The sequence below is a fragment of the Eubalaena glacialis genome, chromosome 13 (genome assembly GCF_028564815.1).
Source record: "Eubalaena glacialis isolate mEubGla1 chromosome 13, mEubGla1.1.hap2.+ XY, whole genome shotgun sequence".
Taxonomy (NCBI): domain Eukaryota; kingdom Metazoa; phylum Chordata; class Mammalia; order Artiodactyla; family Balaenidae; genus Eubalaena; species Eubalaena glacialis.
The window spans coordinates 28,029,639-28,048,868 of record NC_083728.1 but is presented as its reverse complement, the minus strand read 5'-3'; the positions used below and the strand labels follow the sequence as shown (position 1 = coordinate 28,048,868).

Sequence of the window (19,230 nt, the reverse complement as noted above, 5' to 3'; positions counted from 1 at the left end):
ACCCTACTTGATCATGATGTATTTTAATACATTGTTGAATTCAGTTGACTAATACTTTATTTAGGATTTTTTAAATCTATATTTATAAAGAAAATGGACATATTATTTTCTAGTTTTAGAACCAAGATTATAGTTGTCTCACAAAATGACCCAGACAGCTTTCCTTTCCCCCCGCATCTCTATTTTCTGGAACATTTTGTATAAGATTAATACTTGGATCTTCTGTGAAATTAGTAGAACTCACCTTTAAAATCATCTAGAATAACAGTATTATTCACAATAGCTAAAAGGTGGAAGCAATCCAAATGTCCATTGATTGATGAATAGATAAACAAAATGTGGTATATATTATACATGCAATGGAATATTATTCAGCTTTAAAAAGGAAAGAAATTCTGAAACATGCTACAGTATGGGTGAACATTGAAGATATAATGCTAAGTGAGATAAACCAGTCACAAAATGACCAATACTGTATGATTCCACTCACATGAGGTACTTAGAGTAGTCAGATTCATAGAGACAGAAAACAGAATGATGATTGCCGGGGGAATGGGGGTGAGGGTATTTTTTAATGAGTACAAAGATTCCATTGCAAGATGAGAAGAGTTCTGTGGGTGGATGTTGGTGATGGCAACACTATACACTTAAAAATGGATAAATTGGTAACTTTTATGTTATATGTGTTTTACCAATATTGTAAAAATCATCTAGGGCTGAGGCTTTGGGGAAGAAGAATTTTTTTACTACCATTTCAATTTCCAAACACTTATTGATTTATTGAGGTTTATAATTTCTTCCTAGGCCATCATCACTGGAACATTTTTAGGAAGTTATGTGTTTCATCTAGGTTTTCAATTTTATTAGCGTACAGTTGTTGATAATTCTTTTCTGTTATTTTTAATATGTTATGTCTGGTTTTATTTCACCATTTCACTAGGGATGTCATTTTTATTTTCCTCTTTTTTTTTCTTAATCAGTCTTTCCAGAAGTTTTCTGTCTTCATGAACTTCTAACTTATATTATTTCTGATTTTATTACTACCTTTCTAATTTGTTTTATTTTTTATCATATTGTTTAATTTTCAAATACATGGGATTTTTAATTCTAATCTTATTGCATTTGATTAGAAAACATAGAATGTCTGATATTAAACAAATGGAACTTATTAAGGTTCTTTTAGGGCCTGAAACCTTGCTACATAAAATGTAGTCCATGCCAGCAGTACTGGTGTCACCTAGAGGATTGTTAGAAAAGCAGAAACTCAGACCCTTTCCTACCAACTGAAACAAAATTTGCATTTTAACAAGACTTCTGTGATTCATACGCAAATTACAAAGTTTAAGAAGCACTAGCCTAATATTTGAGTAAACAAAGAATCTCAGGAATACTTACACTATTCTAAGGTTCTATTAATGTTCTATTTCTTAATCAGAATGCAGGTACATGGGTATTCATTTTAATATTTTTTTAAAGTACAGAGATACATTTTATATACTTATTTGAATGTATATTTTGAATGTATTCAAAGAAATTTAGCCATGTGGGGTATGAGCAATGCAAATAACTCAATTACAGTGACAACAGGATGAACTTGCTTTATGTGGATAGCTTCACACAGGCCCAGTTAGTTTCATTATAACTAGTTCCAATTCCTTGTGACTAAGAAGTTTATTTTCATTTATAGCAAGATGCATCTCACTTTCAGAAAAAATTTTTAAATGGGCAGATAGGAGGTTGGGAACAGATATTTTTAGAAACACGGTATTTACCAGGCCTGAGCTGGGAATTTTGCAAAGTATGGGATGCCAAATATACAGCCATACTTGTAAAATTGAGAGCATCACTAATCTAAAATCAGTGGTCTTTCCTTTTATTTTTCAGCCTATGGTGGTGGAAAAAAATGCTGGCACAACTCAGGGCACTGCAGGAAAAAATGCAATGTTGATGAAATAATAAAAGCAGTATGTAAAAATCATCAATCCTGCTGCGTTCCAGACCAAGGACAAATGTCTTCAGACAAGAAAGCTACCACATCTCCCACATCCACATATGGCTCGAGAGGAGATGCTATGGATAGAATTGTAACAGTAGTATCTGCTACAACCAACTGGGAATAAACATCAGGAATAAAGAAGATTAAAAGTCTGACCCAGCACTGAAAACCAGACCTCTCTCCCAGAAGTTCTTCAAAGCTCATGACTTCCTCTTGGCCGTCACTATCTCTGTCCTCAAAGTGATAGATTAAGTCACACAGGTTAATGCACTGAAAATACCACAATGACCCACTCCCACCCTCCATCAATGTGTAATTTTAGATAAAAAGGTTGTGTAAAGAAGTCCAAAATTTTCCAGTATTTCCAGTGATAAACTCCTCAGTGCTTTTCTTGAAATTTCAAATTATTTCCATAAGTTTTAATCCATTTTTAGTGTCCCTAGTTTGCAGGTTACCTAGCCACAGCCTAAATTACTTGAAGTATTCCAACACTCATCTTACCATTTGTCCTTCTGTCTTCTCAACAAGTGTTTTGGGATACCAGAGACATCCCTTCTGTTAGTCCTGCCTCTTGATGGTAGCATAAATGGCCACAATCAAAATTCCAAGTCCCTGTATTTAGGAGAGTAGCTTCTAGGACTCCACACGCTTTCTTTATAACAGCAGACACCTCAGGTGAAAGCATCCATTTTACTACTATCTTTGGTCCTAACGCCCTATGTTATCACTCACTGTAGGAAACTGGCTGGCCCCGGTGTGAGCTATAAGGACTCCTTTTTACCGCAGTTGCTTCAAGGTTGGAATAAAATTTGTTGAAAAACTGGCTTCATAGGCACATTTCCTTAACCAAGCCTTGATCACATATGGACATCCAAGGATCAGGATGGCCCCTTAATTGTGGGTGAAAAGATGAGTCATTTTGTCATCTTATTACTGAAAGCTTTATTTGTCTCCCTCTGATGGCACAAAAATATATTCACACCCCATCTCCTGTCAGAGAGGTCCATCCATGCAACTCTACCACATACCTCGTTGTTACAAATCTACTAATCTTGTTCTTTCTGAGACCCTGAACTACCCACCACTCAACCCTATATCACTGTCCATGAATTACTATAGATCTATACCTTAGATTCTCCCTCTTTCTACTGAAAAGATTCCCTTACTAATTTCAGGGCCACCTCTAAATTAGGCTATCAAGCAGCACTCCTGGCTGGTGCTAGTATATCATGTAAACCACTCCACAAACCCAGCCTTGCTTTTTCCTCCTTTGTTAGCTAACCATAGGAATTGATACCATTAGTGATACCATTAGTATGTAATAAAGGAGGGGCAATAAAGCAAGTACCATAGGCATCCGAGCCACTTGCTCCTGCAGTTTATTTCTGCTTTCCATGCCTAGAAAGTCTCAGTCCTGAATATACCATTTCCACCTAACTTTGGAGTGCTTCTTCATAGGGGTCAGATAATACCCTATTGATGATGGGAAATTCAAATCTCATTAATTCATTTTTTCAAATTATTATTAAAAGTATTGTTACTAGTAATTCTAATATTTTGTCTTTGAAAGTCTTAATCTCTGGTCTATGGTTTCTGCTGGCCTAAATTCATGGTGCCCTAATTCCTTGTGTGTTTTATGATTTGGGGCTCTAATCTTTGCATTTTCCTTGGAACTTTACCTGAGTAAATTAGTTGAGTCCTGACATCTGCTTCTGTCAGTTGTCTTTGGCACTATTAGTTTGGGACAACTTTAAGCTAAATCATCAGCTTGATTTTTTTTTTTCAAATCATCCATATACCGTGAATTCAGGCTAAGAGACTATGTGAGATCCAGCTGGAGGCTGTAAATTCTTGGTGGAGATTTTTTCTATATACTGAATATCAATGTTCAAGACCGAGCAATTTTCTTTGAAAACATCTGGTGAAGGAGAAGGACCGTTGTATCTTTACAAAGCATACGTAACATGTTCAGGAAAAAGGTTTATCTAGGAGTTTCCTCTTAGACTCACACTTTTTCAGACCCTAGGCACTGTCTCCTCTCCCCTGCCCGCTTGCACACTGGCCAAAGTCATGGCAACCAAAGGTCAAGTTCACCTGATTCAGCAAATGCTTTCAAGACAAAAGTCAACTTTAGTTACTGCCTTCAGAAAAGCACCTGGTTTCACTTGACCTTAATATTCTTTACTTTTTTTTCAAGATCAAGGATGCTTAAGAAGTTTTGTATATATTTTAAATGTTATTTTACATATTTTCAATGGGAGGGTTAATCTGTGTTCTTAGACTATTACTCTGTCAGAAACAGAGGTCTAAAACCAACACTTTTCTCCAGACCATAAGCTTTGTAGTTTCAAGAGATTGTGTGGCCTCAGGGAAGGAAGGACAAAAGAAGATAATTATCAAAGGGTGAAACTGTCACTTAATGTCTGAAACCAAAATGCTGAAGTGTTTGATTTTTTCTTAAATAAAATAGAGCCATCCTGGTCAGGCATAGGCTCAATAAGCAGAGCAAAGTGCTGAACTTACATAGCATTTGTGGGAAGCATTTGGGGGAGTAGTGTTGGGTTCAGATGAGTTGATGACAACTTAGAAGTGTGTACACTGAAGTGTATCCAGCGTTGATTGACTGACTTTCAAAGCATAACACTCTCATGGCTAATCTGGCTTTCAGAGATGTGTTCGTTGAAGCAAGTTGTCACTGATCAATGAGAAAGATTTAAAACCTTTCAAAGTATTTACCTGTTAGCATGGCTATAGAACTGTCAGTCTTTCCCCAGGAATGTGGGGGGGGGGGGTTATTCTCACAAGAGAAGAGAAACTTCAGAGGAATGCAGTGAGGCAAATGACAGAAAAGGAACTCCAAAAGAGCAGTGAGAAGGAGCAGCCCAAAAGTTAGGAGGAAAACAAAGAATGAGTGAAGTCACAGAAGCCAAGTTAAGATTTTCAAGGAGGAAATGAACTATGGTTGGAAATGCTACCAAGAGGCAGAGTGGGATATAAATTGAGAAACATCCATGAAAATTTTAAAAACAAGGTCCACTGGTGACCTTGGCCACAGTCAGTTCAGTAGAACAATAACCAGAAAAGCAAATTGTAATGAGTTGAGGAGAAGCAGAAAAATAGAAAGATAATTAGCAAGCATAGCTACTCTCCTTTTGACAAAATGGAACTAAAGATGGAGAAAAAATAACATATTAGTAGAGGTAAGACATAAAAAGTAAAATTAGAATTTTACCTTTAAAAGATAGTGTTGGTTGTAATTGAGGGCACAAGCCTCTTAGATTTTCAAGAAGTAAAAGACCTTAACAATCATCAGAAAGAACAACAGTATCCAATGTTCCAATTCCTTTCACAATAATCACCAAATAGATCTTCAGCATCACAACTTGAAACCTTGACAAGACAACTTATTCTATATTACAACAGCTGGTTAAGAATGTCTTCAATGGGTTAAGATGTATTTGTCTACAAGACCTCCACCTACTGCTCTATGCATCATTCCCACTAGTGTGGTCCCCCTCTGAGCCCGATATAGCACAGATTAAGTCATGGCTCTGCCTAAACCCTTCAACACTTCCTCAATTGACTCAAGCACATTCTCTGCCCCATCATCATTGACTGATCTAGATTCTTCTTGTCACTCCAGTTTTTTCCATCCTTCTCTCTCTCACAGGTTTGGATCCAGAATGGGACAGATATCTCACCATGCAAAACTCAGTTTCACCATGATTTCCAAAGGACGAAAGACACACAAATGTGGCAGGTGCATGAATTTTAATGAAGGGTATTGGCAGCAGGTTGAAGATGGTGATCACTAGCACTCAAGATATTTTTGGCCAGCGGTTCTCTTGGCTCCAGTCATTTTTTCCCTCTTTGCCAGAAATGTCTATTCTTACGTAGGAATGGAGGCAGCATGATTGATAATTTCTGCAATAGAGGTAAGGTTGTTCAGACTTTTTGCAAGAGGCTCTACAGATTCCCAAGTTACCCATGCATCGAAGGATGTGACGTTTGCCTGGCCCAAAAAAAAAAAAAAAAAAGTTAATTTCTATTTAGCAGTAACAGATCTGACAAATCAGAGAGCATAGTAAAAACATAAAGGGCTAAAACAATAATGAGATACCATGGCACACCTATTAAAATGGCCCAAACCTGGAACATTGAAAACATTAAATGCTGGCAAGGAAGTGGAGCAACAGGAAGTCTCACTCATTGATGGTGAGAATGAAAAATGGTATAGCCATCTTGAAAGACAGTTTGGCTGTTTCTTGCAAAGCTAAGCATACTTTGACCATATGATCCTATAATTCCACTCCTTGTTATTTACCCAAAGGACTTGAAATTTTATGTCCAGACAAAAATCTGCACACAGATGTTTATAATAGCTTAATTTATAAATGCCAAACTTTGGAGGCAACCAAGATGCCCTTCAGTAGGTGAGAGGATAAATAAACCATGATACATCCAGACAACAGAATATTATTCAGGGCTAAAAAAAGAAATGAGCTATCAAACTATGAACAGACATGAAGGAAGCTTAAATGCACGTTACCAAGTGAAAGAAGCCAAACTGAGAAGGCTACATACTGTATGGTTCCAACTATACAACATTCTGGAAAAGGATACAATAAAAAGATCAGTGGTTGCCAGGGGTTGGAATGGGGGAAGAGATGAGTAGGTAGAGCACAGAGGATGTGGGGGGTGGTGAAAATACTCTATATGATACTATAATGTTGGATTCATGTCATTATATATTTGTCCAAACTCATAAAATGTACAACACCAAGAGTGAATCTTAATGTCACAGATCTTAATGTGAACTATGGGCTTGGGGTGATTATGATGTGTCAATGTAGATTCATCAATTGTAATAAAGTACCACTCTGGTGGGAGATGTTAATAATAGGGGAGGCTGTGCATGAGTGGAGGCAGAGAGCACATGGGAAATCTCTGTGCCTTCTTCTCAATTTTGCTGTGAATCTAAAACTGGCCTAAAAAAATAGTCTTTTTTTAATGAATACCTTAAAAAATAAATAAAGCTGCTATGAACATTTATCTACAGGTTTTTGGAACTAAATTTTCATTTCTCTGGAATAAATGCCCAAGAGTGCATTTGCAGGGTAGTATGGTCATTGTATATTTAGTTTAGTTTTTTTAAAAGAAACTGCCAAATTATTTTCCAGAGTGTGGTTGTACCATTTAACATTCACAGCATTGTATAAAAGATTCAGTTTCTCTGCATCCTTGTCAGCATTTGGTATTGTCACTATTTTTAAATTTAACTGTTCTAATAGGTATGCAGGTAATCACATTGTGGTCTTAATTTGCATTTTCCTAATTGCTAATGATGTTGGACATCTTTTTATGTGCTTTTTTACCATCTGTATATCCTCTTCAGGGAAATATCTTTTCATGTTTTTCTTCTAATTGGATTGCATGCTTTTTTCTGTTGGGTTTTGAGAGTTGTTTCTATATTCTAGATACAAGTTCTTTGTCACATATGTGGTTTGCAAATATTTCTCCCAGTCTGTAATTTGTCTTTTCATCTACCCTTTTCACAGGGTCTCTCAGAGTGAAAGTTGTAAATTTTGATTAAGTCCAATTTATTGTTTTTTTTCTTTTATGGATTGTGCTCTTCATCTCTAAGAACTTTTCACCTAGCCCTAGATCTGAAAGTTTTTCCTATTTTTTCTTCTAGAAGTTTACATTTTACATTTAAATCTATGATCCATTTTGAGTTGATTTTTGTGTAAGTTGTGAAGTTTAGATTGAGAGTCTTTTTTTTTTTTTTTGCCTACAGATATCCAGTTGCTACAGCAACATTTGTTGAAAAAGATATCTCTCTTTCATTGGATTGCTTTTGCACATTTGTGAAAAATCAGTTGGTTTCACTTGTGTAGGGCTATTTCTGAGTTTCCTATTCTGTTTCATTGATCTGTGCATCTTCTCTGTCCACCAGGACCACACAATCTTGGTTACTTTAGCTATATACGTCTTGAAATCTGGTAGAATGATTCCTCCGACTTTGTTCTTTGTTTTAGCTATTCTCATTCCTTTGCTGATTTCTCTACAGATGAGATATAGACAGAATAATCTTGTCTATATCCACAAAAAACCTTTCTGTGATTTTGTTAGAAATTCTGTTAAATGTATCTATCAATTTAAGGAGAGTTGACATCTTTCCTTGTTGAATCTTACAATCTATAATCACAGTATGTCTCTTCCTTTATTTATATCTTCTTCGGTTTTTTATCAGCATTCTATAATTTTCAGCCTACAATTTCTGTATATGTTTTATTAGATATACACTTAAGCATTTTATTTTTTTGGAATGATTGTGAATGATATTGTGTTTTTAATTTCAGTGTTCATATGTTCAGTGATAAGATATAGAAATATAATTGATTTTTGTATGTTTATCTTGTATCCTGTGATCTTGCTAAACTTACTTATTAGTTCTAGATTTTTTTGTAGATTCCTTTGTATTTTCTACATAAACCATTATGACATCTGCAAATACAGTTTTATTCCTTCCTTTCTAATCTGAATGCCTTTATTTCCTTTTCTTGCCCTAATGCACTGGCTAGAACTCCCCAGAATTAAAAGGAATGATCTATCTATCCACATAACTTGGATGGATCTCAAGAACATAATGTTGAGTGAAAAAAGCCAAACTCAAAAGATCTAATATGATTCTATTTATACAACAGTCTTAAAATGACAAAATTATAGAGATGAGAAAAAGATTAGTGGTTGTCAGGGATTAGGGATAGAGACAGAGGGTGAGGGCAGAGAGGAGAGTCTGTGCCACTAGAAAGGAGTAGCAGGAGGGAGATCTTTATGGTGATAGAATAATCTTGATCATAATGATGGTTACATTACACTTGTGATAAAATGTCATGGAAGTATGCACATGCATTGCACCAATAGCAGTTGTACTGCTGTACAAACAGAAGCTGAACTGAGCTTAAGCTACACCAGCAGGCCTATGTATCAACCCCAGGAAAGGTCCAGGACAGGTACCCAGTCTTCCCTGTTTTGGGGTCACAATGCGTCTATAGCTGCCAGGTAAATGCCCCCATCCCAGGGGGGTCTACTCTCCACTGACCGAGTTTCTACTCATCCTCTTCACCCCTCAGCCTACAAGGAAAAAAAAGAGATTCAAGGAGGCCTTACAAGCACAAAAATAACACTCTTCCTGTCATATCTCCTGGAGATAAAATCCCTTTCTACTTTCCTTGAGAAGGAGGGCCAATGTGAGATTTGCATCCAAAAGAAGGGTGTACAGAAGGGTGCATTTAAGATGGTAGAGCAGGCAGGCAAGCCTGCTTCAAACTTTCCCCCAGGAGAGAGGCCATGGCACACCTGAAAGGGGTTTCAAAGGTGCTCAAACTAACCTCAAAGCTTTTGTCAGGGTCTTTGCAGCTCCTAACACCTGCCCTCCTATCAGCCCCATACCACTGTGTGCCACCGCTCACTGTATCACCCATGGCAACCTAACATCACCTTCAATGTTCCTGTAGCCCTCTCACCAGAAGTCAGAGAAAACCTGCTTATTAATCCCAGCATTGTCTTGGACCTGCTTATGAACATAGGTCACTTTTCCTCCTTGGGCCTCCGTCTCCACATCTGTGAAATGAGAAGACAGGAGAAAGTTGCCTAGATCAGAGATTCTCACAGTTTGAGGGCTATCTGGAATCAAGAAAGTTTGACAGGGAGTTGCGGGGGTGGGGGTTTTATCTCCCAAAAGAATAATCTAAGGGAATTTTCAAAATTTCACATGCCCAGACTCTAAGTCCAGATATTCAAACAAGGGGGTTGAGTGTCTTCTGAAGACTTATGGTAGCTCAACAGTGAGCTGCAAGCCCTTTTTTCACCCGCACCATCCTATCACTCCTGATGGTTGTCTCTACGTAAAACACAGAGGAGTTTCTTAATAAATGTTGTTGACTGAGTGTAGAGTCTATGCCTCATAATGAATTAATTTTGCAGAAGCATGAATGGCTGTGTGTGAAGAAGTTAACACCAGGCCCCAGGTACTGGGGAATCCCTAGACTCTTCCCTCTCACGCTGTGAAATCTACGTGTTTTAAGAGCAAACACTAATGAATGAATTATAAGAATCCACTTGAGCAAGACCCAGGAGCTGCTCTGCAACCTTCCTAACATGGCCAGCTAGAGCCAAATATACCTGAGGCAGTGGTCCTCTGATCCCTCTAGCCCAGAAAGGATCCCACGCTGATTCATGCCTGGTGCATCAGCCATTTGTACACCCTCCCAAAATCCATTCATGCTTTCACACATGAATTCATCTTTCACCTATTCATTCACCCACGAAACACTAAGTCACATCTGACCTGAGGGCTGGGCTTAACACCAGGCATACAGATGTAAATAAGAGGTTGTCTCAACCCCTAAGGCTTTCCATCTGGTATGTGTGTATTTGGGGATTAGTGAGAAGGGGACAGTGATTGAAATAATTATACAAGAACATGATATGTGCCATACCTTCTTAAGAATGACACTTTGTGAAGCCAGTCAGAACTTACTTTGAACCCCTGCTCTATCTTAATGCTGTGTGACCTTGGCTAATTATATCACTTCTCTAGACCTCAGTTTCCTCATCAGTAAGTTAAGGATAATAAGAGGGTTGTATAAGAATAGGATGATTTCAGGCCTATAAACACCAAGCACAGTGCCTGGTACATAAGAAGTGTCAATGGTAACTATTATATAGCTACTATTATTATAATAATTAAGAAATAGTGAGACAGAGCTTATGTAAAGGCTTTCAATGGAAGGGACATTAACTGGGCTCTGCAGGGTGAGAAGGAGTTCATCACAGAGATGAGCCTGGTGATGGGGACAAGGTGGAGGGGAACCATGGACCAAGGCAGCATGAGGGGCAGGGGAGGATGGTGAGAGCTGAAGAGAAAGTCTGTGAGTGGCAGTCATGGGAAATGAAGCTGGGCCACCATGTGAAGGTCTTGAATGCCCAATCCTGAGCAGTGAGAACCAAAGGAAGATATCTAAGCAGGAGAGCAACATAGTCAGATGAATTTCCCAGAAAGAATCCTTCTGACAACAGAGGCTAAAGCAAAGAAAATCTGGAGGCAGGGAGGCCAGCAAGGAAGTATCTTGGATGGTCCCATCCAGGGCTTCAAGGCACAGGTAGCTCTGGTGTGCAACCTGAGAGTCCCCAGATCACAAACAGGCATCGAGACTGTGAAAGCACAGGTTCTGCAACGCCTGCCTCTGAAGTGGGCTTGGAGATGGGTTATGAGGCAGAGCAGGATCTGAATTCCAGACACAGCCATAATGGTTGTGGGTCCAGGGACAAGAATACAAATGGAGGCTCTTGTGTCATATGTTTGAATATTTAACAATTATAAGTCAAACTAACAAATGGGATAAAGAATTGCCCTTTATGAAATGTCCCTTCACAATGACCTGAAAGGTCAGATCTGGATTTATAATTCTTGGATTCTTCAGAGTTCCATGCAGCACAAGGGGAGCTGGCTCAGCTCACAGCCCAGATCTCTTCCTGCCTAACCCCAGCTCTGCCCAATTCTGTGAGGAGTCTCATGCACAGATGTGAACACTCCACCCTGAACATCCAAGCTCTGCCCACAGCCCCTGCAAAGAGGAATGTCCCTTGGCACTCCTCCTGCTTAGGGGTGCACCCAGAGTGGACCCCACCCTCCAAGGGTAAGCCTGGGGGAAAAGCCCATGCAGTCCCTGAAAGCAGGCACAAGCGTTCTTTGGGTGAGGAATTCCAGGCCCCACATACTCAAAGCATGGTCTAGTGGGGGGGGGGCGAGCACTATCTCTACATGGATATATTCCCACTGTCCCCTACAACTTCTCACCCTATGAGGAGACACTTAGCCAGAGGAAGCCCAGAGTAGGACCAGGATCAGAGGAGGAGGGGTCTCTCTTTCCAGAGTCTAAGAGCAGAAATATTGAAATGAGAACAAATTATCTCCATGGATAAGAATGAACTCCCTCTATCTGTCTCTGTGTCCTGCACCAAGCTTCACAGAGTACTCTTGGTCTCTGACCTCACTGTGGAGAACACAGTTCAGGGGTGAATGACTGTGCTGGGTAAAGGAGACCCAGAGAAGAGGATGTGAGATAACAAAGCCTGGGAAGACACTCAGGTCCTCTAGATTTCCAATCAGAATTCTTCATCGTTCCCCATGGTTTAGTCTTCTCCCAAACTAAATTCTTAGTTCAAATGAGACAGGTGTCTGTCTTCCTCAGAGTCTAACACAGTTAGAAGGCACACAGAACATATTCTTCACATACTTGAATAAAGCAGTGAGCAATAGCAACTGCTAACATTTACTGAGGGCTTACTATGTACTGGGCACTGTGCTCTACACTATCTCATTTCATTCTCACCACAATCCAAGATAGATTTTGTTAATCCAATTTTACAGATGGGGAAGCTGAAGTTCTGAGAGGTGTATAGAGTCTAACAGTGGTAAGGGGCCTAGCTGAGATGAATAAATGAATAAATAAATGCACAGAAGAACATAAAAAACAACTGATGAACAAATTCTATTATAAATGAGTAAATTTATGTGCTTTATCTTTTTTTAGTACTTGGAAACCTTCTGATCCTTGGGGCTGTGAGCTCTCAAGCATCAAAAGGCATGTCAGCCAACTTCCCTAGAAATCCAAGGATTTGGGCTCTGCTCAGTCCCTGCCCACCCCAGCTCATTCACCCCCAAGACAGACCAACTCTCCCATCCCAAGGATGCTCCCACTCTCCAGGTAGCAGCTGTGTCTTCAAGTCTCTTGGCTTCCCACACATGCTCCTCAATCCACTCCTGATCCAATATCCTTTCCTGCATCTGGTAGATGAGGAACCATGTTCAAGACTGTAATCATCACCCCATTGCCTTGGCCCACCCCCAGTGGCTTCTCTCTGCTAACTCTTAACGCCCTTCCTGCCATCCCCTTACCCTCAATCCATTTGGAGTATCATTCCTCATGAACGACAGACACAAGAAACAGATTTGCAAGTTTTGATGGAATGTAGGAACTAAGGAACCTGAAGCAAAGTCATTTCTATCCACAATTTCTATGTATCTTCCCTGTATTGTCAGGTTTGGCCATGACCTACTGGTTCATTTGCACGAGGAGTAGTCCAAGGCAGCATTCGATCAATTGTCATTGGTACAATTGTCAAATAGCGACTAAGGACACAGCACCGTTTATGATTTGAGCAACGTGTGATACTGTCTTCATCATTTTTGCACACCAACCGGCATTGTCCATTCAGCCAACAGTCTGTTACTGGGCATAGGAACAACCATTAAGTAGATGTTAGTATCCCTCAAGTGGAGAGACAAGAAGAGGCAGAGGAGGAGCAGGAGGTCAGGGGAGAAGGGGAGGGAGAGAGTTGAGTAGGTAGTGCTAGACCCAATCCCAGGAAAGGAGAGAAGAGATCTTGCAAGGGGAAAGAATTGAGATAATTGTTCCAAGGTTGGGAACTCAAGGTTTTTAAGAAAGCCTTCTTCAGAAACCCAACTTTCTGTCTTCCTATCCCGCAACCTTCTACTCCTAACTTTGAGATCAAATGATGCCAATGAAGTTCCTACCTGCTGGAGCTTGAGAATAATGGGAAAAAGACAATGAACATCTGTCTTATTAGGGAATGGAGGAGATTCACCCATGTTTCCACAGATTCAGCTTATTATCAGTTGTCTAGGTTGAACCCAACAAGTCCCAGCTCCAGCCACAGCCCAATCTCCAATCCTCCTTGACCCCATATTCACACAATTCAAACTCAAATACCAGTCCAATCTTAATTAGAACTCCCAGCCTTACCCAACTCAATGCCTCTGGAGCCCCAACTCCAAGCCAAACCCAAATCTAATCAAGTCGCCAACCTCAGTCCTGAGCAACAGTCCATCACCTAGCTGAACCTAAAACACCCTGCACCATCTAGTACCAACTCCCAACCTCAGCTCAAGCCCCAATCTAATCCCCAGCACCAGCTCCACTCAACCGAAAATCCCATGTCCCTTCCAGCCTACTCCAAGCCATCAAGGAAGCCCAACTCCTCACCTCTGGCTCATCCTCATCTTCCCTCTATTATTCCAATCCCAAAGTCTTTCCACCTCATCACAACTCACCCCCAGCCTTCAGTGTAATCTCCGAAAGCCCCCAAGGAGTCCCCAACCTGCACCAGACCCTTCACCCCTAAGCCCTCTTCCAAGATTCCAGCAGAATACTAGCTTGCTCTTAAGTGTTAGGTGCTCCAAACATCTATCATCCCACCACCTTGGCAAAAAAGAACCAGGGAGAGATGTGGACATGAGATGATTGTGAGAAAACCTCCCAAAGCCACATGAAATGAGAAAAGGCTTCAGATGCTGCCCACAGTGAGGGGGAAGAGGAAGGGGAGAAGTTTATGACCAAAATCCCAGACATTTGAGAGACACCCAAGTTACCTGATACCACTGGTTCCTTGGTCAAAAGGATGGCAAGAAACAGGAAAAGAAACTTCATGGCTGGAAGGTCACAGGAGAAGGAGGTGGCTGTGTTGCAGGGTATGGAAATAGAGTTCTCCTCCACGGGGATGAGCCTTGCTTTTATTGGCAGGACCGTGGCCAGTGAATTATAGCAGAAGAGGATTTATATCAGATCAGCCAAGCCAAAGGACAATGTGTAGCAAACGTAGCAAAGCACAAGATGAGAGTATGGGAAACTGGCCAGCAACCATGCCAAAAAATGCCTTTCCCTCCGGGTAAGGAGACAGGCAAATTAAAGCCATTTGGCCTTTTGAGATTCACAAAGGAATTAATTATTTAATGCATAAATGCATATCAAGAAACATTTAATTTTTAAAAAATACTTATTCTCAACTTTCTAACAGAAAGATACACACGTGTATGTCTTTCTGAACCTTGAACTTGCCAATCTCATACCCAGTTCAAACCCTTAGCATTTGTAATTTGTTCTTCCTGAAAAGTTCTTCCTTCAGAGCTTCCCATGGCTGGCTCCTGTACATCATTCAGTCTCATCTTAAATGTCACTTTCTTGGAGAGGCTTTCCCTGGTCCCCTTAGATTAACAGTACTCCCACCCACAGTCACTCTGCATCATAATAACTTTTGTGACCTTCATACAGTTATCTGTTGTTTTTTTTTAAACATCTTTATTGGAGTATAATTGCTTTACAATGCTGTGTTCGTTTCTGCTGTATAACAAAGTGAATCAGCTATACATATATCCCCATATCTGCTCCCTCTTGTGTCTCCCCCCCACCCTCCCTATCTCATCCCTCTAAGTGGACACAAAGCACTGAGCTGATCTCCCTGTGCTATGCGGCTGCTTCCCACTAGCTATCTATTTTACGTTTGGTAGTGTATATATGTCCATGCCACTCTCTCACTTCGTCCCAGCTTACCCTTCCCCCTCCCCATATCCTCAAGTCCATTCTCTATGTCTGCGTCTTTATTCCTGTCCTGCCCCTAGGTTCTTCAGAACCTTTTTTTTTTTTTTAGATTTCATATATATGTGTTAGCATACGGTATTTGTTTTTCTCTTTCTGACTTACTTCACTCTGTATGACAGTCTCTAGGTCCATCCACCTTACTACAAATAACTCAGTTTCGTTTCTTTCTATGGCCAAGTAATATTCCATTTTATATATGTGCCACATCTTCTTTATCCATTCATCTGTCAGTGGACACTTAGGCTGCTTCCATGTTCTGGCAATTGTAAATAGAGCTGCAATGAACATTGTGGTACATGACTCTTTTTGAATTATGGTTTTCTCAGGGTCAGTTATCTGTTCTCTTTCAATTTATTTTACATGTTTAATCTTTGTCTCTCCCATTAGAATGTCAGTAGTTTGCTTGTAACTCCAGTGCCCATAACATCACCTGGTGTATTAACTAGGATATTAATTCAACTGTTTTTACAGACGTTCTCCCCTAGCAGTAATTCTAAAAGACAGACATTGATTTCTTTCTTATGTGAAAGAAATTTCTTTCTTATGTAAAAAGCTTCATGAGTAAAAGCAGGGAGCAAGATTCCTTCTGGCTTGATGCTGTGCCATCCTTATCAGGCAGCTTTATTTGGCAATCCAAGGGGGCTGCTCTGGTTCCCACCACAAGTCCCCAGTGCAGCCATCAGGGAGAAGAGAAAGAAGGAAATGAAGTGCACACCTTTCCCTTTAAAGACCCCACCCAGAATCTGCACACATCGCTTCCATTCTAGTCCATTGGCCAGAGCTCGTTCAGACAGCCATACTTAGCTACAAGGTAGGCTGGAAATAGTTTCTTTATTCTGGGAAACCATGGCTAGCTAAACTTCAGCGGTTGTCTTACTAAGAAGGGGAAGACAGATATAGGGATGAGCTAGCAATTTCTGACACACCGGGTACATTGCAGGTGTTTAATAAATATTTGTAGACTGAATAAATAATGTATACATTGAATAAGGTTATAAGAAGTGATCTAATATGGGGGAGGCAACCCAAGTACTTCTAGAGTGTAGAGAAAGTATGGGGACTGTGCCCCTTCAGCCAAGCTTCTGAAGAAGCTGAATAAGGGCTGGACCTTTTAAGAGACTACACACTACTATATACAAAATAGATATCTAATGAGAACCTACTGTATAGCACAGGGAACTCTACTCAATACTCTGTAATGACCTATATGGGAATAGAATCTAAAAAAGAGTGGGTATATATATATAGATAGAGATAGAGATAGATAGATATAGATATAGATAGATAGATATAACTGATTCAGTTTGCTGTGCACCTGAAACTAACACAACATTGTAAATCAACTATACTCCAATAAAAACTAATTTTAAAAAGAGACTATGAAAGGAGACAGAGAAAGAAGAGAACTCTAGAATCCTAGAATACTGGTGTAAGGTAAATTTTCTGAGCTTCCTATGAAAAAATACAAATCATAACAGCTCCTGATTTAATTAAATGGAAGAGCTTTTGTAAATTGTTTAGCAAAGTACCTGACACATAGTAGTGCTGAATAATTATTAACTATCTTTATGATTGTTTTTCATCATTGTTAGTATTATCATTCTCATATTTATCATTATTATCATCATCCTCAGAACAATCCTCAGAAGTGGAAATCATAAACCTCCAACTCACACGTGACAAAATTGAGACTTAGGTAAAGTGAACAGCTCAACGGCCACCTGGGTGGGCAGAAGAGTGGAGAATAGAAAGCAGATTTCCAAAGAGGAAATTCAGGAGAATGGTTGGTAAGCAGCTGTGGCTGTGAACGTTTTAAATAGAAGGGGAGGTGAGGCAGACGTCAAACCATCATACAGGACCTTCAATGCCATGCTCAGGGGTTTGGAATTCATCTGTAAGCAATGGGAAACAGTAAGATCTTTTAGAGAGGAACATTGTGGCAAGGTCAGATTTTTTTTTCTTTACCTAGAAAAATCACTCTGCAGCCCATGTTGAAGATAATTGCCAGGGCAGAGGCAAGCAAGGGAAGATTTACTAAGGAGGCTATTTCTTCCCCGGGAAATCACAGGGCCTTCAACATAACTGAGAGAGATAAACAAAAGGAGTGTGAGAGAAGAAAAACACCACTGAAAGCTGGAACCCTCAGAGAAGACTCCCTCCTCCAAGCTGTGGGAGTAGCCACAGTCACCAGCTAATAAGCACTGACTCTCTGTTAGGTTGGTGACAAGTATTTCACAGGTATAGTCTCACTTCATCCTCACACAACCAGATAGAGTTTTTCCCGCATTGTACTAGCTTGAAAGCTAAAATTGAGGAGTGCAAGCAATTTGCCCAAGTGACCAAATGGGGAATCCAGGATTTGAACCCAAGTCTGACTGGCTCTCAATTATGGTGCTTCTATCCACAACCTGGTCTCCTATTGTTTCTTCAGACTTGGACTAGCAGGGGTCCCAGTTAAGTGAGGAAGCCAGTCAGAAGGAAACCTTTAGTGATTCTTGCCTAGAAAAATTTGAAGAGTCTCTTCAGAAAGAAGGTAGAGGTAAGATCAGAGAAATGAAGGTCACTTGTTTGTGACCCTCCTTATTTTATAACAGGTTTATTGAGGTATAATTTACATGCCATAAAATCCACTCAGTAAGTGTACAATGCAATGAGTTTTATAGAGTTGTATAATACCACTGTCACTATAGTCCAATCTTGAATGTTTCCATCACCCCAAAAATATCCTTCGTACCCATTTGTAGTTACTACCCACTCCACCCCCAGCCATGATGAAACCACTGTTTATAATAATATCATCGACTATGTATTAAGCATCATCTGGGGTTAATCCTCACAAGGAGATACGTATGGCTAATGAGGAAGCCATGGCTCAGAGAGATAAAATGACTGAATCAGGGGCCCTGAGGGGGTCAGTGTTCAAATCCAGAACTCTCTCCAAAAGGACCCAGACCAAGGGGAAGGTCCTGAGGAAATGTATTTGTAAAGATGTGGGAAATGTATCATTTTTTAAGCTGAGGGGAAATACACTGTGTAACCAGAGTTATTGAAAATACAAAAGAAGAGGGTGTTTGCTGATGGAGAAAAATTCAAGCAGCAGCAGGAGATGGAGTCAAAGAATTAAATAAAAACACTGGACCTCAACAGAGGGAGACCTCTTTTGAGAGAAAGGGGGTTTACAGAATGACTTCATAGCATTGCCCTTAAAACCTTAAACTTTTATGTCAAGCAGACCTGAATTCAAATCCGGCCTCTGCGACTTGCTATCTGTGTGACTGCTGTAGATATTTGTCTCTTCTGTTTTGGTTTTTTTTTGCCTGTCAACCATCTGTATCCATCTTCCCATTTGGGATAATCCACTCACCATAGCAGTCTTGGGGAGGGGTAGTGCCGCCTCCCATAGTTCAAACACTTGTTTTCCTTGCAGCTGAGATGTGAGCACGTGGCCTAGGCTCAGCCAATCAGATGCTCCGTTTCTGTTCTTTGAATCAGATGCTCGGGATTCCAGGAAGCAGTAACAGTGGAGGGTTTATCTTAGCAAAAGAACCGCAGTGATATCCAGGGTCGGGGCAGTAGGGAAGCATGGCAACTAGGAGTGGAGCTCAGGGTCCCAAGCAATGGGGATCAGTGGCAGCTGTGTCCTCACTGAACTGGGTCTGAAGCGTGATTCTTCATTCTAGCTCTTCCTATCCCACCATTTTCTCAGCGTGACTCCGTGCATTCTCTGAGCTGCCAAATAGTCAGTTTCCTTTGCTAAAAACCCTGGCA

General features: G+C 40.2%; 1 protein-coding gene across 1 annotated transcript; it reads right to left on the bottom strand.

Annotated features, from left to right (window-relative positions):
• Positions 1 to 5,814: 5,814 nt before the first annotated feature.
• LOC133103964 (beta-defensin 119-like) lies at positions 5,815 to 14,514 on the bottom strand. The gene is made up of 2 exons (XM_061209582.1): positions 14,457 to 14,514; positions 5,815 to 6,008 (listed from the first exon to the last, which is right to left on the bottom strand). The coding sequence occupies exons 1-2, from the start codon at positions 14,512 to 14,514 to the stop codon at positions 5,815 to 5,817; spliced, it is 252 nt and encodes an 83-aa protein (XP_061065565.1).
• Between the last annotated feature and the right edge of the window lie 4,716 nt (positions 14,515 to 19,230).

Excerpts from the sequence above, each read along its gene's own strand:
- LOC133103964 (XM_061209582.1), bottom strand. The coding sequence starts at position 14,514 with ATGAAGTTTCTTTTCCTGTTTCTTGCCATCCTTTTGACCAAGGAACCA. Across the intron at positions 6,009-14,456 it reads CAAGGAACCAGTGGTATCAG|GCAAACGTCACATCCTTCGA; the intron begins GTAACTTGGGTG and ends TTTTTGGGCCAG.